Consider the following 26,038-nt stretch of genomic DNA (forward strand, 5'->3'; position numbering starts at 1 on the left):
CTTTTTCCAGAATCACCTTTAAACCTCAAGCAAACAATCACTTAGCCGTGGTAATATAAGGCAGGTCTGCAAAAATAGGTTGAAATTTTATTGCAGCGTACAACATTTAGTAATCCCTCTCTTTCCATCTAGATGTGGCATCTGTACAATGCCAGTTTTAATTTACATCATAGGGCTTCTCTGAAAACATACAGAATAACAAACTGATATATATACACTGCAACCTGTATCTCATCTTAGTTAAATATCTCTAGGGGAATGTTTTAGAGACTCACTTCACGGTCGGATCTCCGAGGGCATAAAGCATCCACTTCATCAAAGAATATGACACAAGGTGCTGAATTTCTTGCACGCTGGAAAACCTGACGGACAGCACGTTCACTTTCCCCCACGTACTAGAAGCAGGAAGGAAAAGGAAATTTCTATGAAATTCTGTAGAATATTATTTTGCAATCTTATTTAATAAGAAGTTGGATTGTTCAGAGGAATTCCTCTAGGTTACAGTTTGGCAACCTGTGGCTCCAGAGCCGCATGTGGCTCTTTGAGCCTTCTCTTGCGGCTCCCAGCCTCCTCTGCCATTTGCAGAGAGAGAGAGACAGAGACAGAGAGAGGCACTTGCACTTCCCCCCCCTCTCTCTCTGTGCTTGTGTGTGTGTGTGTGTGTGTGTAGAAAAAAGAGAATGGATGAGATGACAAGCTTATTAGGCAGGGCTCCTGCCTTGACTACGTCTCTGTAGGAAGCAGGAAGGGCAAGAGAGAGCCAGCCTGTTGGAGAACAGCTTGAAGCCAGCTTGCCAAATGAGCAGAAGATCGGAGAGAGGGAGAGGGGGGGAAGAGAGAAAGAGAGGGGGGAGAGGAAAGAGAGAGAGGGAGGGAGGGAGAGGAAAGAGAGAGAGGGAGAGGAGAGAGAAAGAGAGAGGGGGAGAGGAAAGAGAGAGAAAGAGGGAGAGGAAAGAGAGGAAGAGAGAGAAAAAGAGAAAGAGAGAGGGGGGAGAGGAAAGAGAAAGAGAGAGAAGAGAGAGGGGGAGAAGGAGAAAGAGAGAGGGAAGAGAAGGAGAGAGAGAGAAAAAGAGGGAGAGAGAGAAAAAGAGGGAGAGAGAAAGAGGGGGAAAGAGAAAAAAGAGAGGGGGAGAGAAAAAGAGAGAGGGAGAGAAAGAGAGAGGGAGAGAGGAAAAAGAGAGGGGGAAAGAGAGAAAAAGAGAGAGAGGGAGGGAGAAAGAGAGAGAGGGAGAGAAAGAGAGAGGGGGAGAAAAGAGAATTCATGCACAGCAGCCTCTATTTCTTTTTAATTAAAGTCTTCAATCGAGCTCCCCCTCCCCTCGCGCGTGCATGTGCGCGCAAGTTTTGGGGCTCCCAGTGTTTTCTTTTTCTCTGGGAAATGGGTCCAAGTGGCTCTTTGAGTATTTAAGGTTGCAGACCCCTGCTCTAGGTCAAGGGGTCTCCAACCTTGGCAACTTTAAGACTTGTGAACTTCAACACTCAGAATTCCTCAGCCAGCCAAGCTGGCTGAGGAATTCTGAGAGTTGAAGTCCACAAGTCTTAAAATTGCCAAGGTTGGGGACCTCTGATCTAGGTCACAAATTAATTCATGCTTAGGATTCTGCCATGACCAGATACAAAACAAGTTTTGAAATTGTACACAGTTTTCTAGCCACAATTACCATCTGCCAATGAGTATAAATTTATGGAACAAGACTAGATGGAATGACCAAATTCAATTTCTCAGTTCCTTCTCTAATAAATATACTAAGCAAGCCATATTTAATTAGATTTCCTTTCATTTTCGCTTATTGCCTGTCTTTGACTTCTTTGCCTTGCTCGGTCTACTTTTTTCTTGTACTTTCTGTAATTGTGCTTACAAGCAGTCCTCACTTAGTGACAAGTTATCTAGCAACCATTTGAATTATGACAGACCTCCCAAGAGCTACTGACAACCTGATTTCCAAGTTCCAACAGCTGCAATACATGCACACACCCCGGTGATGTGATCACATTTGGGGCACTTAGCAATTGGCTTGCATTTATGGCCATTTGCAGTGTCCTGAAGTCACATGACCGTCATTTTCAGCAATTGTTTTTGCTAGTTTCTAGTGTTCACTTTCAATTTCTGACAAAAAAGCACTCACTGGAGAAAATGGGTTCACTTACACCACCATCCTTGCTTAATGACCACTGCAAAAAACGTAGTAAAATTCAACCTGGTCATATGATGACCTATTTAACAACTGCCAAGACTCATGAACCTGTATTTGTTCAGTGACCATTCAAAGTTATGTTGGTGCTAAACGAAGGGACTGAGCCCTGGTCCCTGAAGTTATGGCCATGACATGGGCTCGTGGTCATGTGAACAAAAGTTGACTGGTTGGTAACCAGCTTGTATTTACAACCAGCTGCCCTCTTCTACGATCACATGATTCTATTTATGGGCTTCCCTGCCTACTTCCTATAAGCAAAGTCTATAGCAGTGGTTCTCAATCTTTTTATACCGGCGACCCCGGTCATAAGGAGGCGGCGTGCGTGCGCGCCGCCCCCCCCGCACAGCACGCATGCGCGGCGGCGCCCCCTGCGCGGCACGCATGCACAGCGGCGCCCCCTGCGCGGCATGCATGCGCGGCGCTGCCTCCTGCGCGGCACGCATGTGCGGCGGCGCCCCCTGTGCGGCACGCATGCGCAGCGCCGCCCCCTGCGTGGCACGCATGCACGGCAGCGGATCGTGTTGTTTGGCGACCCCCGTGAAATGGTCGTTCGACCCCAAATGGGGTCGCGACCCACAGGTTGAGAACCGCTGGTCTATAGGGAAACTGGCAGGGAAGGTCACTTGGATAAATTTTCCTCCATTCTGGCCTTTCTTTGCTCACATGTACCTCTCTTTCCTCGGCCTTTCTGTGGTCACATATACACATGCACGCACCATGCTCTTTTCCAGTCTTTCTCACTTTAAGCCACACATCACAGACACATCCTCAGCTCATGCATGGCCTCTGTTTCCTAGCCCTTGTGCAGCCTGCACGCTTTCCTGGGATCCTTCCACTTTCTGCTTAATGACCTGCACATCTAGAGTTATGTCAACTGCTTGGATTGCCCTCATTAAGTGACGCAGTCATGTGACCACTTAGTGATGGCAATTCCGGTCCCAACTTCTGTTGTAATTTGAGAACTATCTGTACTGCAAAAGGAAATGTGGGGTCAATAAATATGTATGCCGCAATCATTTTCATTATATGGATATAGCTCAGTTATGCAGTTCAGTCAAACATTTTTTTTTGTATCAGCAAAAGCTTAAAAGACAGTGGTCACCAAGCAAACTAGAAAAAAACTCACCATATTCAATAGTTCAGGGCCTTTCACTGAAATAAAGTTCAATCCAGATTCATTTGCTACAGCCTAGTAAAAAAAAATAATTTAGTTACTACATAATGTGGTTGGTTCCGCAGGCATCCAGATGTTTAGACCAGATGTGACATTTTTATCCACCTACTGAATTCTTCCCAAGGATCTGAGATAGGCAGATTTTCTTGTTTGATGGTTTTAAAGATACTGGCGCAGGATATAGGCTGTTCTGAGTAAAGCTGCCCTTTGCAATTGATTTGATGGTGTTCAAGTGGTGCTCCAGATATTTTTGGATTGCACCCAAGGCACCTATCACTATTGGTGCCATCTTTGCCACAGTTTTTTTATTTGTAGGTATTTGTATTTTGTGATTGTCTCCAATTCTTTCTATTCTGCTGTCTCCTAATACTGCCATGTCTGCTATCCAAACTTTTTTCTATCTTATCAGCAATTGTTCAGTCTGGGGTGTAATAGAGCAGGTGCTTGTCTGTTTGAATTCTAAAGTTCCAGAACACCCTAGCGTCTTCATTTTCTACAACTGTCTATTTTGTAGTTCCACCATTACCTGCTTGCAGGTTAATAGTAATTCTTGTTGATATACCAGTCCACCATTGTTGCTACTTTCTCAAGTTGCTATTTTCTGCTGTTTATAACTACTTCGTGCAATCTTCTTGCAGCAGCTAACTAGGTGGACTACTGTTTCTTCATTTTATATCATAATAATCATCACAATATGCCTTTTATCTATGAAAATCCATATGATATCTTTATTCTACCACCATGATGAAACACTGGCTTTCTCAAACACTTCTTTTTTAAAAAAAATTACAGTACAGAGAATACAAATCCAGGAAATTAGAAACATACTCAAAATAACTGAAGATCACAGTGAATGTGATTGATTTATATAAAGACAGAAAAGACCAAATTGCATTTAGCAAGCACAATATTTTTGATGCCGAAAAATCTATTGATAATTCTGTAAGCAGTATATGTGAGCTACCTTAATTAAATGTGTATTTCTCAAAAAGATAATAATAATAATAATAATAATAATAATAATAATAATAATAATAATTGATTTATATAAAGACAGAAAAGACCAAATTGCATTTAGCAAGCACAATATTTTTGATGCCGAAAAACCTATTGATAATTCTGTAAGCAGTATATGTTAGCTACCTTAATTAAATGTGTATTTCTCAAAAAGATAATAATAATAATAATTGATTTATATAAAGACAGAAAAGACCAAATTGCATTTAGCAAGCACAATATTTTTGATGCCGAAAAACCTATTGATAATTCTGAAAGCAGTACATGTGAGCTACCTTAATTAAATGTGTATTTCTCAAAAAGATAATAATAATAATAATAATAGTAGTGGTAGTAGTAGTAGTAGTAGTAGTAGTGGTAAAGTTGGAAGGGACCTTGGAGGTCGTCTAGTCCAACCCCCTGCTCAGGCAGGAAACCCTACACCATTTCAGACAAATGGCTGTCCAGTCTCTTCTTAAAAACTTCCAGTGTTGGAGCATTTACTGGTTCTGGAGGCAGGCTGTTCCACTGATTAATTGTTCTCACTGTCAGGAAGTTTCTCCTTAGTTCTAGGTTGCTTCTCTCCTTGATTAGTTTCCACCCGTTGCTTCTTGTCCTGCCTTCAGGTGCTTGGAAAATAGCTTATTCCCTCTTCTTTATGGCAGCCCCTGAGATATTGGAATACTGCTATCATGTCCCCCCTTGTCCTTCTCTTCGTTAAACTAGACATACCAATTCTAGCAACCATTCCTTATATGTTTTAGCCTCCAGTCCCCTAATCATCTTTGTTGCTCTTCTCTGTACTCTTTCTAGAGTCTCAACATCTTTTTTACATCGTGGTGACCAAAACTGGATGCAGTATTCCAAGTGTGGCCTTACCAAGGCATTGAAGAGTGGTATTAATACTTCACGTGATCTTGATTCTATCCCTCTGTTAATGCAGCCTAGCACTGTGTTGGCCTTTTTGGCAGCTGCAGCACACTGCTGGCTCATATTTAAGTGATTGTCTACTAGGACTCCGAGGTCCCTCTCACAGTTACTACTATTGAGCATGGTGCCACCTATGCTGTACTTGTGCATTTGGTTTTTCTTGCCTAAATGTAGAACCTTGCTTTTTTCACCATTGAATTTCATTTTGTTAGTTAGTGCCCAGTGTTCAAGTCTGTCCAGATCCTTCTGTATCTTAAGCCTGTCTTCTGGAGTGTTGGCTATTCCTGCCAGCTTGGTGTCATCTGCAAATTTGATGAGTTCCCCATCTATCCCTTCATCCAAATCGTTGATGAAGATGTTGAAGAGTACTGGGCCCAGAACAGAGCCCTGGGGCACCCCACTACACACTTCCCTCCATATAGATGCAGTTCCATTGAGGACCACTCGCTGAGTACGGCCGGTCAGCCAGCTACGGATCCATCTGGTGGTGGTTCTGTCTACCCCACATTTTTCTATCTTGTCAAGTAGTAGGTTGTGATCTACTTTATCAAATGCCTTACTGAAGTCCAAGTAAATTATGTCCACAGCATTCCTCTTGAATGTGGCTCCCAAACAAAAAATGGTAAATTTTTAAAATTTCTTTTTACCCTATAAAATACTACAGAAGAATGTCCTTTTTGTCCTTTGATACATCTTTAGAACGTTCAGCCTGTGCTGTTAGATAGAATCATAATATCTCTAGTTTTTCCTCACAATTCATTAGAATATAATTTAGTATTATATGTTGATGACATCTAATTGTCTATTTCTGAACTTCAAAGAGTACTTTGATTCTGGTCTTCATGCATTTGCTTAATGCGCTGGGTGAGTTGTGGAATACTCTGTTTATCAGTCTAAGTTAGAAATGATACTGATAAACAAAGAATTACATATTAATGCATTAAGTAATTATAATGTTCATTGTTTTGTTGTTGTTAATTGTGAAGTCGTGTCCGACCCATCACGACCCCATGAACAACGTTCCTCCAGGTCTTCCTGTCCTCTACCATCTTCTGGAGTCCATTTAAGTTCACACCTACTGCTTCAGTGACTCCATCCAGCCATCTCATTCTCTGTCGTCCCTTCTTCTATTGCCCTCAATCTTTCCCAGCATTAGGCCCTTCTCCAGTGAGTCCTTCCTTCTCATTAGGTGGCCAAAGTATTTGAGTTTCAACTTCAGGATCTGGCCTTCTAAAGAGCAGTCGGGGTTGATCTCTTCTAGGACTGACCGGTTTGAACGCCTTGCAGTCCAAGGGACTCGCAGGAGTCTTCTCCAGCACCATAGTTCAAAGGCCTCAATTCTTTGGCGCTCAGCCTTTCTTATGGTCCAACTTTCACAGCCATACATTGCAACTGGGAAAACCATGGCCTGGACTATACGCACTTTTGTTGGCAGGGTGATGTCTCTGCTTTTTAGTATGCTGTCTAGATTTGCCATAGCTTTTCTCCCCAGGAGCAAGCGTCTTTTAATTTCTTGGCTGCAGTCCCCATCTGAGGTGATCTTGGAGCCCAGAAAAATAAAATCTGTCACTACCTCCATTTCTTCCCCATCTATTTGCCAGGAATTGAGAGGGCCGGATGCCATGATTTTGGTTTTCTTAATGTTGAGTTTCAAGCCAACTTTTGCACTCTCCTTCTTCACCCGCATCAAGAGGCTCTTTAGTTCCTCTTCACTTTCTGTCATTAGAGTGGTATCATCTGCATATCTTAGGTTGTTGATATTTCTCCCGGCAATCTTAATTCCAACTTTTGTTTCATCTAGCCCTGCCTTTCTCATGATGTGCTCTGCATATAAGTTAAATAGGCAGGGCGACAGTATACAGCCTTGCCGAACTCCTTTTCCAATTTTGAACCAAGCAGTGGTTCCATGTCCAGTTCTCACTGTTGCTTCTTGACCCGCATACAGGTTTCTCAAGAGACAAGTAAGATGGTCTGGTATTCCCATCTCTTTAGGAACTTGTCACAATTTGTTGTGATCCACACAATCAAAGGCTTTAGCATAGTCAATGAAGCAGAAGTAGATGTTTTTCTGGAACTCCCTAGCTTTCTCCATGATCCAGCGTATGTTGACAATTTGATCTCTAGTTCCTCTGCCTCTTCGAAATTCATCCTCTTCAGCACCAGTGGCTGGAGCATAGATTTGGACTATTTTGATATTGAATAGTTTACCTTGGATTCAAATTGAGATCATTCTGTCATTTTGGGGATTGTATCCCAGTATTGCTTTTCCTATTCTTTTATTGACTATGAAGGCTACTTCATTTCTTCTGAGGGATTCTTGCCCACAGTAGTATACCTGATGGTCATCTGAGTTAAATTCACCCATTCCTGTCCATTTTAGTTCGCTGATTCCTAAGATGTCGATGTTCAGTCTTGTCATCTCTTTTTTGACTACGTCTAGCTTGCCTTGATTCATGGATCTTACATTCCAGGTTCCTATGGAGAAAAAATCTTTACAGCATCGGACTTTCCTTTCACCACCAGATATATCCACAGCTGAGCATCCTTTCAGCTTTGGCCCAGTCGCTTCATTCTTTCTGGCGCTACTAGTACTAGCCCTCTGGTCTTCCCCAGTAGCATTTTGGACACCTTCCGACCTGAGGGCCTCATCTTCCAGCGTCCTATCTTTTTGCCTTTTAGTACTGTCCATGGAGTTTTCATGGCAAAGATACTGGAGTGGTTTGCCCTTTCCTTCTCCAGAGGATCACATTTTGTCAAAACTCTCTGCTATGACCTGTCCGTCTTGGGTGGCCCTGCACGGCATAGCTTATAGCTTCACTGAGTTACACAAGCCCCTTCGCCACGACAAGGCAGTAATCCATAAAGGGGATAATGTTCATATATATCCTGAATTTAATTACTTAGATATTTTTATTCCATGTGCTATTTTCCCAGTAATTAAATTGAATTTGAATAAAGACATGGAGATTTCTTTGGATGCTGATAGATGCTTTGTTCTTTGGGATAAAATAAACAAGGCCAAGATGAATGCAAACTGAAGGATTGGTTAATCAGGTTATCACTGGGGAAAAATTCCTTAATGAATTGGGCTCCAAGATTCTAAACGTCAGCAACCAGATGCAGTCAGATTGGTGGGAAAAGTGATCCTTAAGTGTTGGAATTCTCTGAGCAAATAAGCAGCCAAAATTACCTTTGCAAGCAATGTTTTGCCACATCCAGGAGGACCAGCAAGCAGCACCCCAGCTGGAGCTAGAAGTCCAAGGGCTCGGAATTGTTCAGGATTCCTCACAGGTGCCTGTTTAAAAAAACACCTTACATACATTATTTTTCTTCTACTATTATCGGTCAGGCAGACCAAGGCATACTAATTAACAAGGAAGTCCTACACCCAGCTTTGTGGCAGCTGGAATGCTGATGGGACAAAGATAGCATAGCTTTTGTGTTTCATGCCCTAATTGGATTACTGCAAAAAAAAATTCTATGTGGGTTTACTCTTGAAAATGGTTTAGAAGCTGCACCTGGTGCAGAATGTAAACATATCACCAGTTCTATAAGCTCTACATTGGCCCAATTCAATGTATTGACATTGATTAAATTTAAATGATCTTTAATTAAATGATTTGCTCCCCTGATAACAGCCAACTTGAGTTCAGCTTGTGGTGCCATAGCCAGGAATAGGATCTTCCTGGTAGTGACACCCCCATTATTACACACTATTTGGAGGGAATGACAGATGCCCCCTCCTCCTGCGACTCTTTAGGATGCCAGTTGAATATGACTCACTTTATCTAGGAATCTGAAGTGTAAACATTATTTTAGGGTCTTTTAGACTATTTATTACTGTATATGGTTATTTATAACCACAAAGCTTATTCAGTATTCTTTCATCAATCAAATTGAGCTCCTTTGGAACCATTCTCACTATCACCTATGCAATCATTTTTAGACATTATTTACTTTCCTTGGATTAATATCTTCATTATACTAACAATGGACCAAAAGTCCTCTGATACTAAATACTAAAACTAACAGGAATAAGCTTCCCTTTCAAAATGGAGCAATAATAAGCAATTTAGTTTACTGTTAACTTTGTAAATCAAAGCAGAGCTGATTTCCTTGCACATCCTTTTATGCAAAATGCACTACATGCCTTTAATTCAGAGTGGCTGGAAGACTCCCGTAGTTAATTTCAGAAAGTGAGGACCATCACATATAGAGTACATCAACATTTGGTGAAAGCATCCACCCATACCAATATAGCCATGGTCAGCTCCTCCCGAACCTCTTCCAGGGCTCCAATATCTGCCCAGGTCACATCAGGAACGGTGACAAAGCCTTCTCTCTTTGCAGAGGGTTGCACTGAAGAGAGAGCAAGAGTGAAATCCTTCAGCTCAATGCACAGCTTCTGCAGCTGAGCCTCCCCCAGGGGATCTGGTTCCTTCAGCAACTGGAGCAATCTTTGCAATTCATTCTAAAGAAGAGAGATTAGAGGAGGAGGAGGAAAATAAAACGAAACTAGATTAGACTGTGGGTAAAAGAAACACACCCTTAAGTTTACCGATAAAAATCTGGAGTCCAAATGCAAGGTATTTTAAAATGCTAACAGTAATGACAGCTAGTATGGATTTTTCAAGATAATCTTTGTTTTTTATTGATTTCTTTAGCAGAATAACAGATTGTAGGAATATTGTGATGTTTTTTTAAAAAACAAAAAACAAAACATAAAATACTGATAAGTAATTGCCTTTAGTGGAATAGGAACATTTTTCTCTTTCCGTTACATAATGCACACTAATCCTCGTTTTAAAATTTTCTGGAGATTTTCTCTTACATGTGACAGGGACATTTAATAACCCAAACTTCTTTCATTCCAATAGTGGTCACAACTGGTGCACTAGACCAGGGGTCCTTGACCTTGGCAACTTTAAGACTTGTGGACTTCAACTCCCAGAATTCTGGGAGGAATTCTGGGAGTTGAAGTCCACAAGTCTTAAAATTGCCAAGGTCGAGGACCCCTGCACTAGATGAAGACGTATCAAGGTCCTCTGGCCATTGCTGTTAGCTGTACCCTGAGCAGTAGCTGTGAGACCAAGAGGACTCTCAAGTTTCAAGTCCACTCAGCACTGGGAGTGTGACTCCATCCTGAACTAAAGATAGAATCTCTCTGGAATCATAGGATTTATCAGTCTAGAATGATTCTGTTTTACTGGGATTATGCTTTAGCCAGTTCTTTGCCATCTACACCAAATCGCATCCAAGTACTGGATGGCATTATTGCCTGGCTGAGACTGAGATAGTACTGTGTCTGTCACCAGTATGCTGATGATGATTCTAATCTTTTGACAGATAATTTTCATAGAACCTATTTCATAGACTAGATAATAAATAAACTAGATGATATTCAACATGAGTGGGGATAACATCAATCCTTGTGGTATCCTATAACTGAGGAGCCTAGAGCACATTCTCTCCACCATTATTCCCAATGATTGGTAGTAACTTTTTGGAGTGGAGGAGAACCAGTGCATTCACTGCTCCCCGTCCTTAAGTCAGGAGGAGGCAGTCATAACATCAAGGGTGGGTAATTATGGCAATTTTATGACCTGTGGACTTCAACTCCCATGCTGGCTCAGGAATTCTGGGAAGTCCATGCGTCATAATGTTGCCATAGTTGGCCATCCCTACATGACATGTTCAGTGGTATTGAAAGCCAGAGAGATTAAGCATTATTAAAAGGTTCATACTCCTATTTTATGGCTCCTCTCCCTATGTCCTTCAGACTAGAACTACAGCCAGCCAGATGCCTTCAAGTTGAGTCCTGGCAACTGCCTGGACTAGTTCCTGCATTTTTCTTGGCAAGATTTTGGAAATAGTTTGCCATTGTCCCCTTCTTAGGGCTGAGAGAGAGTGACTGGCTCAAGTCCCAAATGGACTTCCATCTAACTTTCCCATTTTTTGGCCTGATACCTTAACTACTACACTAAGCTGGCTCTATATTTAGTTATACATTTTTATTTTCATTTTTAATATATCTGTCCTTAATATCTACAATTTTCTTCTAGGAAAATCCCCTCTTTTATATACCCAAACATGGAACAAATAGATACAATAAGCTATATATGAAATATATACTTTAGTAGGAAGATCTTGTTCTTCGGTATCTTTTTTCACATTTTGTTCTGTTCTCCTTTGCATGTCTTGTCCAGATGCTACTTCTTCATTTTTCGTAACTTCACATTTCTTCCCATTCAGTTTAACAAGGACTCTGTTAACTGTGCACATTGCCGCCTCACGGCAAAGGGCCATAAGGTCAGCCCCAACGTAGCCTGGTGTCATATGAGCCAAATGTCCAAAATCAAAGGATTCTTGAAGTCGAAGCTTTCGACACAATGTCTTCAGAATTCTGGTGAAAAGAAAATGAAGATGATTTTGCAGCTGAACTTATATCCAAAAATCCCAGATTTTATTAATTAAACGTATTTAATATTGTTTTAATAATTTAGTTTGAGTCACCTTCCAAAAGAAAGAGCTTGATGAAATCATTTCTGTTTAGTCCTCCCCAACCCCCAAAAGGTATAATCTGTGAAAAGATTAAGATATAGAGCAGTGATTCTCAACCTTTCTAATGCCGTGACCCCATAATACAGTCCCCCATGTTGTGGTGACCCCCAACCACTTATACATCACCAGGTGCCAATGGCGAGGCCAAAGAAAAGGGGGAAAAATGGCGGACAGCCTTGTTTGGCGATCCCCGTGAAATGGTTGTTCGACCCCAAATAGGGTCCCGACCCACAGGTTGAGAACCACTGATATAGAGTGTTCAAAATATTAGAAATATGTCTAATTCTATGTTGACACAATATTTAGAAAACATTAGAAGCATTTAAATATCTATGCTGAAACAATTCTGACTACCGGTAGGTCTCAACGTATGGCCAGAATTGAGCCCAAAATTTCTGTTGCTAAACATGGCAGTGGTTAAGTGAGCCTCGCCCCATTTTATGACCTTTTTGCCATAGTTGTTAAGTGAATCTGACTTCCCCCATTGACTTTGCAGGTCACAAGTCAGCTGGGAAGGTTGCAAATAGTGATCGCATGACCCTGAAACACTGCAACTGACATAATATACATGGCAGTTGCCAAGTGCCCAAATTTTGATCACATGACCAGGTGGATGCTGCAACCAGTGTGAAAACTGCTCGTCTCTTTTTTCAGTGCTCTTGTAACTTCAAATGGTCACTAAACGAATGGTTGCAAGTCAAGGACTACCTGTATATGACAGCCAACACATCAAAGTTAATTTCCTTCAAATTTACTTTCATTACTTGCGAGATAACCAGTCTTATCATGCAGTCATTTTTATTTATAATTTAATAAAATTATAAGTTCATCAGAATTGAGCGCCTTCCTCTTGTGAAAAAAATCTATTCGTAATCAAATGCCCGTGTCAACTATGCTCAAGGTGAAATGTGCCACTTGTTCTTTAAGATGACAGATATGGAAACTTCATCTCCCAATCAGGCAATAGAAAGCTTGTTTCCCCAATTATTGCAATTATTAGATAGCAGAAGAGCTCACTCTGGGAAGAAGAGGGTCAACTAGTTCAAACCTTCTCACTTTTTGGAATATAAAAGAAATACATTCTTGAAAGAGATAAAGGAACCCACATAAGCCTACCTAATGTAAATAAAATCTTTCATTTTCTGTTGCTGTTCTGTCAATTTATTAAAGATTTTGCTGCTAGCACTGCAAATGCCAATTATGACTTTCAAATCTATATAACAGGCAGCTTTATAGTTTCCATGAGCTTCTTTTAATACTGCTACAGTATTTATTACTAAAGCAGTAGTTAAGTCCTCTAATCTTCCCTTGTTAAATATCTATCCAATTAGGACTTCAAATGACTTTGCATGATAATGTGCAAATTAAAAAGAAAACTGACGCACTTTTCTCTTGCTGTTTCATCTGGAATCCCCAAACAAATTTCTCGGTCAAATCTTCCCGCACGTCTCAGGGCTGGATCCAGTGAATCTGGCCTGTTGGTTGCTCCAATTACAAGGACCTGAGCTGCTGTGGTCAATGTATTCAAGTCTGAAAGAAGAAGCAAAGAAGGAAACCGCAATTAATGAAAGAGTGGATGGTGTGTTACCAAAACTATAATAATACTGTAGTAAAACTATTCACATAGCACACCCAAGAGGACAGACATTTTAATATGTATGCTAATTCTGAGTAGTGCATGTGCTATTGCTCTGCCTCGCTCCTTCTCTTTCCTCAAGCTAGTGTTTTTTTGCCAAACAACTTTCAGCCTCAGAGCAACTCTCAGCATGCATTTGCAGATTATAATGCAAGCTTAATATCTGCATGCACCATTCTATTTATACTCATTCTAGGTTCCAATTCTAGAGGTAGGAAAGGCTTTGATGGCAATTCTGTCCCTTGGTTTTGCCTGCCAAATTATTTTCTGCCAGCTTCCCCTTGATACACAAATCTTTGATCTTTCCCTCATCATCTGCCAATCCCACCAAGCCATCTGTTTGGTTTATAATCACTTCCTTCCCAGACTACTTCTTGCTGGGGTTTAAATCTCCAAGATCAACCTAAAAATACTAAAAAAAAATTGCCCTGTGGCGAGATGGGCAGCAAATCGATTTAATAATAAAACTGCTGAAAAACAGTTGTTTTTAACAACTTATTGAATATTGTCAGTTCTGTTATCATTTTAATGGGCCATTTTTGAGGTGCTCTGTGAATTACAACAGTAGGTCTGAGGCTGAATATGGTTGGGACTTGATGAATCCTGTGTTAATATAGGAATGCAAATAATTATAGTGAAAGATTTTGTTTAATTATTAACATACTAAATCTTCCTAAGTACCCTTTGTTTAAATACAGGTTTTTTTTATTTCCCAGCATTTTCTTGCAATTGCAGGGATTGATTCTTTTCGCTCATCCCAGCACTGATCCATTGGCTATGACAGGAATTGACCAGCCAGCTTATTGCCTGAACCTGACGTTGTAGGCTGAGCAAGAATAACTAGCTCAAAGTCACCCAGCCAACATTCATGGCTAAAGTGGAACTAGGACTCATAATCCCCTGGCTTTTAGCCTGGTGTCTTAACCAACAGACCAAACTCACTCTCTTATTTGTCTAAATGTATGTCTGATGTTGCAAAAAGCTTGAAAAAGACAGGCAGTAAAGAAACAGGAGGAGTGTATTGGGAACAACAGAAACTGAATAATATTTCATTTAGCAAAGAACTGATTTATTATCATGACCACATCAAAAGACAATAGAAAAAATGTGGTTTCATAACATTTATTAATCATAGGTAATTGGCAATAGGAATGTAGCTCATAACTATTCTAGGCGTTATAAGAGTCAAAGGAAATATGAAAGTGAGATCTAGTGATTTGAAATTGTATTTTGCAGCTTGCTGTTTGGCATGAACAAAAGAGTAGATACTGCTGAGAAGTAAAAGGCTCTTGATGTTAGAAGGACCCAACTTGAAAGTTGGGTGGCATGGATATTTGTGGCATGACACAAATTAAGGTTAATGTGGAATTTAAAAATAATTATGTTAGATGTGCCATATTGAGAATATGGAACAGATAAAAAGCCAGGTTCTGCCCAAAAACATTTTATGGCTATCATCAGAAGAAACATTTTATAGATGAGAAATAATAGGCAAACACAAATGTCTAATTTATTGTGAAAGAATTATGTTCAAGGGGAATATAAAATATAAATCAGAGAACCAGTGGCAGAGTGATATCGTTGTCAATGATTTTCTTATTTACGGTTATTAGAAAAATTCAAAGTAGACAAGAGAGTTTATGGTTTTGAACATTGTTAAGACTGAGTCTGAAACAGAATTGTGTACAAATTATGAACATGTCATTGCTAAAAAGGTTTTACTGAAATTTGAAACAGAAGAAATGAAGAAAAAGTAAGAGAATGTATGAAAAAAATGGCTTAAAATTTTGGTCACAATACAGATGGAACAATGAGAAAATATGATTCACAGAATTTTAAATATTAATATACAGTTGAGATCAGAATTTTTTGCTTTTGGGATTAACAATTGAAAAGACATGGAACTTTATTTTTGTGTACAGTAACTGTAATGAGATTACTGTATGCACAAAGATGGAAGGATTCAGCATTATCCACAATGAAGGAAGGCTGGTAATGAGATTTGCTGAGATAGCTAAATTGACTTTTTTGATCAGAAAAGTCAGTATTTATGTTTATCACTGACTGGAAATGCCTTTGTGTAATAGAAAAAAAATGAATGTTTGATTTACAGTTTTGATGATTAGACAGGATAGATTATAGGAAGAAAAGAGTTAGACTAGAGCAAGAGGTAAATTTATGTTTGTATTTAGAATTTCCACTTTTGAGATGTTGCTATAGGCATGTTGCTTGCTTCTCTTCTGATTCAAGGAAATAAAAACTCCCATATTATCGGACTCGATGAATAAAGACTTTGACCATTGGGTAATTAATTTTTGTGATGTATTATCTTGTTTTTAACAAGCTATTGGCATGGCAGCTAGACTCAAACAATCAACAATTAGATTAATTCCAACTGCGTCACTATCTGCTGAGTTGGAAAAAATGGCAGAAAAAGATTCTTTTACTAACTTGTTAAAAGAGATCCTGACTCAAATACAAGTCTTAAAGGAATGAAAAAGCTTCTTGGATGAGAAACAAAATGTTTTCAAGGGAAAAATCCAAGAAACTCCATAGCACCTTTGTAAATCTCCATAGACATACAGTGTATTGAAGCTGATCCAACAAGATCTGGCCCAGTTTAAGAATTATTTAAGAAAATATGACTAAGTAGGAAGACCAATTATGCTCACAAGACCATAACTCAAGCCAGTCATAATATTTTGGATAAACAAATTACTTACTTAGCATCACAAACTGAGAAGAAAACAATTACGTTATTAGTATTGATCCCCTAATCAATCAAACCCAGCTGCACTTATGGATGATTATTTTCAGAAAGTTCCTGTCTTTGGGAATGGACTTTCCAGTCAAGACTGAACATGTGTTTAAAATTCCTCTAATGAGGTGAAAAACTGAAATTAGTTCCAACACTATTACCATGCAATTCCTTCATGTTAGTAGAAGATATGAGATTTTACATATATTTTATCAGGAATCAATAAAATCTCCACTGAAGTGGAATTCTAGACAAATTAAGATATCAATCTATCCCAATTCCACTAAGGAAGTATCAAATAAAATAAGATTGTTCATTAAAGCCAGAAGTCTCTCCAGATCAGCACAACTACAATATTTTATGAGCTCCCCAGAAATGTTCTGTGTCAATCAGATTCAGTGTTGATAACTTTGTGAATGCAGAGGCCTTTATCTTATTGTTGCAACCAGTTGATGGAGAAGTAAATAACAATTTACTTTAAATAATTAAAACACAGACCATCCATGCAAGTCAGAAGCTGGGCTACAATTCTCCGCTCCATGTCCTTTGAAGCTATTTCTCTTTTTGGTGTGATAGCATCAATTTCATCTATGAAGAGGATGCATGGTGCATTGGTCTAGAAATATAAGACAAATACTCCATCAGTATAAGCCCAGAAATTATATAAATTAAAGCATGCTATGGTTTTCATTTTATAATTTTAAAATATACATTCACTAAGACATTGACTTTTAGAACCTGAACCAAGATTTTCACTTCATCACGTATGTATTGGACATTAAACCTTAATTATTTCCCCATGCTAGAGAAAGAGATCTGCATGTTTCTACGTTATACGTATTTGAGGTGTGTGGAAAATGGGATTCTGCACATGGAAGAGAATATCTTACTATGCTCCTTTTTTCCTTCTGCCATTCTACTCTACTTCATGCCAGGCTACTTCCAAATCCTTCTTTATACTTAATTTTTATCAAATCATTCTGTAAGTCAGTGGTTCTCAACCTGTGGGTCGGGACCCCATTTGGGGTCGAAGGACCATTTCACGGGGGTCGCCAAACAACGCACTCCGCCATTTTTTCCCCCTTTTCCTTAGCTGTGCTACTCCATTTTATTCTATTGGCTTTTGAAAGCCAATAGAATAGACTCTCTTGAATAGAGTCTAATTCTATTGGCTTTCAAAAGCCAATAAGAATTGTCCAGGCTATCTCTGCCCTGCTGAGCTGCCAAAAGTCCCATTCTGCAAACGGTGCTGCACCAGTTGAGTAGTCCTCGACTTACGACCGGTTGAGTAGTCCTCGACTTACGACCGGTTCGGGGTTGCGGAATTAAAAAGGTTGAGAACCACTGCTGTAAGTAGTTTTACCATGAACAGCAAATAATTAAATTTGAAAACAAGATGAAATATTTAAAATAATGGAGTTAGCAATTACTTTTTTGACAAAAATGTTTGATATCTATCAATGATTTAGCAGTCTAGCATAGTTAAAATATGAATGTCTGCACTTTGGAAAACACTTTTCTGTATTTTTTCCTATTAGTTTACAAGGCACATTGCTATATGTATTCATGACATAATATTATAAAACATATTCTCAACTGTGCAACAATTGTGCCACCTAGCTAACCTATTCAAGAGACAATCTTCTATAAGAAAGGACCTATAATTTAAGTACAGGTTAACTAACTACAATATAAATTATTTTTTTCGCTAATAAACAAAAATACTTATAAAGACAGGAAGTTTGTATATATTTGTTAAGTGACACAGAGATAGTTATTAAAGACATTTTCTTAAATGAATGCAATACTAGATGGCTAACTGCCTAATGGTTTGCCTATCCTGCACTCAAACGGGATAAAATGGGGTCAATCTTGGATCGTCTTTGTTGACCAAAAAAGAGAAAGAAAAAAACAGGAAAAAAGAAACAAATCCACAGAAAAACAAAAATACCATTTGGGTTAAAGGAAAAGGAAAAAGTGACAAAAGAAAATGGTATACTTCACTCTCTCACAAGTAATTGGACTAAAATTCTCATTCCAGCCAATAGAACAAGAATATGAATTGTAGCATAACACACATCTGAAGCGCCAGGTGTAAAAGCGTTTATCTGTAGACAGACCCAATTCACTAGGCATTTATTATATTTTTGCATTCACCCAATAAAAATCTTTTCTGAGAGGACTACACAACATGTAAAAAAAAATCATAATACGACTCATGTCTACAGAACAGCAAGCTGAAGGAAATGAAATATTTAGTGATTTCTATCCAAGAATAATTAAAAAAAATACTAAATTAAAAACTGAAATCCAAAACTGTGTGACCAAACGTCAAGTTACATCCATTGGGTGATGACAGGCAATCTGAATGTAGTTTTATGCTGAAGTTAAAAACAATACACTTGTGTAGTGATATCCTTATTCGAGAAAGATTCAATATTCAAGGAACAAAAAGGTGAAACAGGGAAGGAATAAAAATGGATTGGAATCTATGATATGCCAGCTATGATACAATGTTAAACCTTGCTTAATAATTTCTTCTCTCATATATTTGGCCATATTCATAATGAAGATGTTAGAAGATGGATGTATTGTATGTAAATACAATTGTATTGTATTTTTATAATGTTTAAATGGAAAAAATAAAAATTTTCAATAAAAAAAAAGATGTTAGAAGATGGATGAAGTAATAAAATACTTATTTTTTGAGGGTCTTACAACAGCTTGATCAAAGAGCTCCCTTAATTTCTGTTCAGAATCACCAGACACTCCAGAAACAATCTCAGTTGCAGCCACTTTGAGTATTGGTAGTTCAAGTTCCTAGAATAAAAAGAAAAGAGGAAAACAAACAGATTTAATCTAGGTAAAAACATTTAGCAAGATTCGGGCTAAACAGAGGAAAAATGAATAGTGGGGTCACATTCTGTTCCAGCAGGCAATGATCAAAAAGGCATTTGCCTTGCAAACATTTACCCTGCAGGTCCTGCTTTGTTCAATAAGATACCACAGAAGAGCCCTCAGATTGCAACCTTGTGACTTTCCAGGGGGCCCAAAATGCAGGGAAGAAGACAGAATTTGTCCCTGGAAGAAGCAGCATTTTAAGAAAACAAACATGTCTGAAAGTGAACATTTTAAATAATGAACACAGTTTACAACAGAGAAAGGAAAGGTAATTGCTCTAACAATCTCACCCCAGCAATTGCTTGCGCTAGTAACGTCTTCCCACACCCTGGTGGTCCGTGCAAAAGAAATCCTCGAGGAGGAACAACTCCTAAATGAGTGTACACTTCAGGATGGCGGATATGTATCAACATCTTACATATCTCCTACAATAAAAATGGCAATGTTGAAATAAAATTAATTTGACTGCTATCATTTGCTGCTCTGCTTTTAGATTCCAAATCAGGATATGTAGGGAAATGGTTACATGGATTTGTTGATTACGCTGGATATTGTCTATCATTGTCAATGGACTTTTAATCTCAACTTCTGTCCTTATTTTGCATAAGGGTAAGTTGTAAGACAGTTGTAGCTCTAATGATCCTCGAGAGAATGTGGAATTCAGTCCTAGCAATTTCAAAGATAAACACTGCAGAATGAACAGGAGTCAGGTTAATGAAAGAATGCTTGTAGTTTTGCTGCTACAAATGTTTTCTTTGTCTTTTAACAAGTATATTTATATGTACTGATGAAGGAAGGCACATCCAGAGTGAGAAACACCGAATATCTTCTCTTATTCATGAATGCAATAACAGATATTTTGCTTTGTAAATTGGACTTGAGAGTTTCGTTCAACAATCTATTTTACTTTTTCAAATAATCATACTGCTTATACATAAATGCTGATAAGAGAAAAATGAAGTCTGACAAAGAAATCTCAGCAAAAGTAATGAACAGACACGGTCACCAGAGTTGTTGTGATAGCAAAATTGTTAATCCTAAAATCTGCCTACAATTTCTTGAAAACTGCAGCTTTCATTCTGAAACTTAGCAGGTTTCTAGTTCTTAATGCTACAAAAGATATACTTGAAAGTTTATGAATGATATATAATGCAATATTAACATCAAGAAAGATGCCCAATTAACTGTTAAGGAGGCCTGAGTTTCAATGCCCCTTCCAATTGGTAAAAACAGGAATATGTAACTTAACAGGCTTGTTAAGATAACTGGATTTCATTTAACAAAGAATTATAGTTGCTTTCCAACATAGCACACTTAGTACTCATCATTTTAAATTAAATTTATGGTTAAAGCCTTCTAAACTTCACACTATTTCGGCTGAAATTTTTAAAAAAGAGATTAGTTAAATCTAACCTTCAAAATCTCATCATTGCCTCCTATATCCTCAAATGTCACTGAGGAAGTTTGCAGCTCTATTTCTCTTGATTTAACTGCATAAAAAATAAGAAAATATTAAAAGAACAATCACAGCTGATGGGTTGTTTTAAACAGAAGAAAAACAGCCACAAACTTCATAAAGATTAAACTGAACAAATTTTATACTGACAAACAGTGAAATATCACTTTGCATTTTTCCTATATAAATACAAACAGGCCATCTCTTACCTTTCTGTTGCTTCAAAACTGACTCTATTTCTTCATCTACGTTAGGAAATTCAACTTTTCTCCGTTTATATTTTTTATTCTTGGACTTCTTTCTCACGGTCTCCAAAATAGAAATGTTTCCTGCATTCTACATCACAAAGAAAAGTCTCTTGATACATTTTATCCAGCAAGATACAATTGCAAAGTCTGGGCAATATAATGGGATTTTAAACTAAGATACAAAGAGCTCAGTGGTGGGATTCAAATATGTGAACAACTGGTTCTCTGTGTGAATGCCACTTCCAGAAATCTATTCTTGGCCTGGGCAACAAAAAATTAGCTACTGGTTCTGCTGAAGTGGTGCGAACCAGATGAATCCCACCACTGAAAGAGCTTCTGCGGCTTCCCTAGCACTTCAACACTTTTTATGGCACGCTTCTCCCTTTTTTTTATTCATTTTAGTTTTTAAAATATAGATATCTTTAAACCTCTGCCTAAATAGCTGCTATTACATGATAGCCACAGTTAAAAATATCTAGTAAAGCTGATCATCCATTTTTAGATAAACCTCTCAGACTATTATTTTTTTTGGACTGAATCAGTTTTTTTTAAAACAAGTCCATTCTTAAAAATCTTGCAAAACTTTAAAAAAAAACAAATTTCATTTATTTCAGGAAGCTTCCTAGTCATTTTAACTTATGCTTTTGTTATGTGAATTATTAGATCGTGGCGCTACTGTTGTTTCAATAGTTTTATATCTATTGGAGGAATTAATGTTGGCTCCAAAGCCAACATTCCATTTTTATGAGAAACTGAAATAATGTAATAGCATTAGTATATTTAGGGTAACAGATCTGAACACTGTGTTCTTGTAAATCAGTGGAACAAAATTTAAAGAATCGGTCTCCTTTCATCTTATGAAATTAACACACAGAAAAATGTATTAATCTTGCTAAGATCTCAGAAAATATTTAGTAAGGATTATTTATTAAATGGCATCATTTAGCTGATGGATACAATCCATGACCTGGAAATTAAATGGATTGGATTTATCCTAATTCTCACATTTTGAGCTGAAATCCAAAATATTACTAATATAGTTGTAGAGTAGACATGTCAAACACAAGGCCCGGGGGCCGGATGCGGCCCACAAAGTGGTTTCATGTGGCCCGTGAAGCTATCCTGGAAACAGTGAGGGAACGGCCCCTGCTGCCTTAGCCCTGGCCCAGGCCGGCCGGGAGGAAGCCAATGTATAATTTTGTGGTGGCCATCTATGCTGAAACACATTCAGTCTTAGCTCCACAAGGCTGTCTGGAAACAGTGAGGAACCAGCCCCTGCCGTGTCAGCCCTGCCCCCTGGGTGCATGCTGGGGAGGTGTCATCCTTTGTGAGGAATGAAGAAATGCACCATCACCTGGAAGTGGCCCTCGCCTACTTCACATATTCAGCTTGATGGGCTCTGGGGGAGGGGTTTTAACAGGCAGCGGGGCGCTCTCCTCACAGTGCCAAGAGGCTGAGCCAGGCGGCGCAAATCCAAAAAGAAATGCAAGGCCACCCAGCTCCCAGCCTGCCCGGTTTTAGCAGGCAACAAGGCGCTCTCCTCACAGCGCCAAGAACTGGGCTGGGTGACATGAATCTGATGAGAAGTGCAATTCTGCCTAGCCCCCAGCCTGCCTAGTTTCAGCAGGCGGCAAGATGCAAAGTTGGAGGGCTTCGCAACGCCCAGCTCAACCTCTCAGCGCTGTGAGGAGAGTGCCCCGCTGCCTGTCGAAACCACGCCCACCCAGTAGGCCACACCCACTCCATCTATGCCCACCCAGTAGTCCACACCCACCCAGCCCCCCGAGAGCAACCGCAATGCTGATGCGGCCCTCAGTGAAATTGAGTTTGACACCCCTGTTGTAGAGCATTTGTTTCATGTTAAGAATATGAGCATTTTTCTGGTTAATCACCGTACCCCAAATTTATTAAGATATCAAGAATTATGAAAGTTTTCCTCAGATGGTGCTGGTGAAAAAAAGAATTGTTACAGAATATTGGAAAGATACATTTTCATTTTATTTCAAATACTAGATTCTTAATGTGTGTGTTTTAATACCCATATTGATCCTTTTTTGACACAGGGGAAACAGGATTTTCAAGCAATTTCATCACATATTATTAAGTTTTGTATCCCTCCCTATATCTTAATTTTAATGTTACAATACCACATTTTAAATATATTAGTCTATATGTAATTCAATCTTTTCTCATATTCTCCTCTTTAATTCTATGGTACCAAAATATTTTTTAAAAGTTATCGTTGATCGTGAGGCTTTTTGTATGGGATAATAGAAAAGGGCACAGAGACATTAAGAAAAATACCTCAGCTTTCTGCTTAATGTTATCACATTCTTCTTCTGCACAAAGATCAATTAAAAAGTTTTCCTCCTTTGGGCCTGGGGTCTTATCAATAAACCATCCACCTTCTGAAATTTTAGTCACTGATGGAGCTTGAGGAGAGGCAATAATATCTGATCTAGACATTGATTGTGAAGGAGTGATAGACATCATTAAATCATTTTTAGGAGATGAAGGCAAAGAATCCGGATTTCTTTCCCGATATAAGGTTAACAAAGAGGTATTCATGTGATTTGAATGCTGAAAGAGAAATCAGGTACAGATGTCAACAGGAAACTGACTTTTTCAAATGTAAATATTTTCAAAATCATGTTGATCATAAATAGAATATGAATTATAGACACAACAAATACTGTTGTATATTTTAAAAGCTATTTAATCACAATGATTCCTAAAATCCATTATTTAAAATTCAAAGACAGTCAAAAGCATAAAAACAAAAATTGGAACAAAGTAGAAGCAGACCCAGCATTTAAAACATCCTAGAAACATATCACTTATGAAAAGTCCAACTAGAAATTAAGTTTGAGGTTCCAATAATCTTAGAGGACGCTCATTCCCAATACTGAAAGTCACCATTAATAGGCATGTATAGTTCTCCTGGACCTAGATCCACTATTCAGTACAGACTTTGCTTATAAGTAGTCTCAGAATCATTTGCTTTAGGATGACTGCAATATAATACTACATTGGCCGCAAACTCTGGAGTATTATTTCTTGGCTAATTCTCACAAAATTTGGCATACTCCTTAGTTTTCAGAAGCTGCAGAAACTGCACAAAATCATGCTCCAAAGCTGCTTCAATAACAAAGGCCTTGTGCAATTTGGAGCTTGAAGGTAAGTACTATTCCCTAAGGAAGCTTTGCAAATGTCAGTGGTAGTGCTAGAGATAATGTCAAGGATTGGACTTCTGCTTCAAGCCTTAGTGCTGCCACTGAGTACCATTATATACTCAGGGGGTATCTGAGGGTGGATTCCCTGGAAGGCCTAGTGCAGGCCAAATGCAAGTTGGGGGGAGGTGGCACAGTATGGGCTGGGCCTGAAGCATTATTATTTTATTATTTATTTTATTATTTTATTTCATTTTTATTTACAGGATTTATATGGCCGCCCACTCACTCGCAGTGACTCTGGGTGGCTTACAAACAATAAAAAAATATACGGGCTTCCCAGGGACTGCACCACCCTGAGGCACCCCATGCTCCACTTAATGACTCATGCAATCTGAATGACTACAGCAGGGAGAGCCAGGATCATGACTGTTGAGCGAAATGATCACATGCGTGCCTTGCTTAACAACCACTATGACTTTTGCCCCAAATCTGGGCTCATTTGTTGTTTTGAGGTCTATCTGTAGTTATATAAGTCCCACAATTGGCTTGACCAAGATTAAAAAAAACAAAGAATCTGTCGGTGCATACGTTTGTTTTCAGAATTATAAATACAGATTTTAAAAAACTAACTGTTACTACTAGTGGCTTATGTAAGCAATCACACTTACAGGATGTTCAGTATCGGTATCAGAAGTATCCATGCTGGTCTCTGAATCACTTTTGGAGAGAGAGAATTAAAAATAAAGATTCTAATATATATTTTTTTAAAAAGCAGAACTGTTTGCATCTCCCTTAAATCAAGTCATATTGTGAATGAAGAACGCATTTTTTTTTAAAAAAATGGTCTGTTCAAAAAGTTGCAATTTATTTTCCCCATATTATTGACGGTATATTAATATAATGTGTAATCCTTCTATTTCAAGGATCAGCTGCAATAGTTCCTAGTTTTTCGTGCCTAAGGAACGAATAATAGTAGTGCATAGTAGAAAATTAAAACTTTTAGTAAGATGTAGTGCTGTGTAAATTTTCCATAATTAAGCTTCAGATCCTTTCCCCTTTTTCCAAATATTATCAGCCTCCAATTCTATATATTCATATTTTTCTAATTCATATACTTTGTTACTACAGCTAGAAGCAAATCAGAATTTTATTTATCTAAATGTGGGATTAGAAAAAACACAAGTGCACATATAATGCTAGCCACAGTTACTCCAAAGCTAAAAATTAATTATATCAATACTTACATAAAAATAAAGAAGGGACAAAAGTATTCCGAACTGCCTAATATTTGCTTGCAAAGTGTATAAATTACACTAGATTAACTACCAAAAACGTTCTGGAAGGTCACCATGCATTTGAGGAAGTGCATTGTGTCTAAGGAGGTGTACACGATAATAAATTTGTTAATCTTTAAAGTGCCGTAAAGCTACTTTGAAGGTTTTTTTTTTTACTATAGTGATTGCAACTTACTTTTCATCCCTTTTTGCTTTCTTTGTTAAATATTCATCTTCTAGAATGGCTAAATCTGTAGATTTTACCTCATCTTTGATTATCCCAATAACTAGAAAGAAAAATACATATGGAATCAATAATAATAATAACTTGCTCATATGTGAAACAAGAATCAAATTATATTTTGTACAGAATGCAACCAACAGCCAGCACTAGAGAGATTAGAGTATTCAAAGATATTGGTCTTAAATTAAAAACACAATCTAAAATATTAAAGCTAGCTGGTTCTCACATGACCAAGTTCATATACACCTTTCTTTCTTTCTTTCTCTTTCTCCAAGATATTTTACATTATTTACATAAGCTAGCTTGCATGGCCTAATTTCACTTCAAATACAATATTAACAAACATACCTTTCTCAACCTGTATTCTAAAGGCATTTCTTTTTCTTCGTCCATAATCAGCACTGAAAATCAATTTTAAAAGCCACAGTGAATATTTCTTTGTATACCTCATTTTCAGTGTAGAAGCCCAGTGTAAGCATCATAAGGAAAAGT

The 26,038-nt window shown here is 38.3% G+C and overlaps 1 protein-coding gene across 6 annotated transcripts in view; it reads right to left on the reverse strand.

The window, feature by feature from the left end:
- Window positions 1–26,038, reverse strand: part of NVL (nuclear VCP like) — a 56,318-nt gene that overhangs the window by 26,376 nt on the left and 3,904 nt on the right. For all 6 annotated transcript variants that reach the window (XR_005556469.1, XR_005556468.1, XR_005556467.1 and 3 more), the window contains 15 exons: window positions 25,895–25,947; window positions 25,499–25,589; window positions 24,697–24,745; window positions 23,160–23,435; window positions 20,817–20,943; window positions 20,565–20,641; window positions 19,442–19,576; window positions 18,969–19,070; window positions 16,749–16,866; window positions 13,242–13,386; window positions 11,428–11,698; window positions 9,548–9,766; window positions 8,486–8,590; window positions 3,322–3,384; window positions 276–395 (listed from right to left, as the gene is read on the reverse strand). Coding sequence is in view for 2 of the 6 variants with exons in the window: in XM_039341697.1 (XP_039197631.1) it covers window positions 276–395; window positions 3,322–3,384; window positions 8,486–8,590; window positions 9,548–9,766; window positions 11,428–11,698; window positions 13,242–13,386; window positions 16,749–16,866; window positions 18,969–19,070; window positions 19,442–19,576; window positions 20,565–20,641; window positions 20,817–20,943; window positions 23,160–23,435; window positions 24,697–24,745; window positions 25,499–25,589; window positions 25,895–25,947 (1,951 nt within the window). In the remaining 4 variants the exon portion in view is untranslated. The remainder of the gene's footprint in view (window positions 1–275; window positions 396–3,321; window positions 3,385–8,485; window positions 8,591–9,547; window positions 9,767–11,427; window positions 11,699–13,241; window positions 13,387–16,748; window positions 16,867–18,968; window positions 19,071–19,441; window positions 19,577–20,564; window positions 20,642–20,816; window positions 20,944–23,159; window positions 23,436–24,696; window positions 24,746–25,498; window positions 25,590–25,894; window positions 25,948–26,038) is intronic.

Source organism: Crotalus tigris, unplaced genomic scaffold, assembly GCF_016545835.1.
Source record: "Crotalus tigris isolate CLP2741 ecotype Arizona unplaced genomic scaffold, ASM1654583v1 scf7180000017771.5222438, whole genome shotgun sequence".
NCBI lineage: Eukaryota > Metazoa > Chordata > Lepidosauria > Squamata > Viperidae > Crotalus > Crotalus tigris.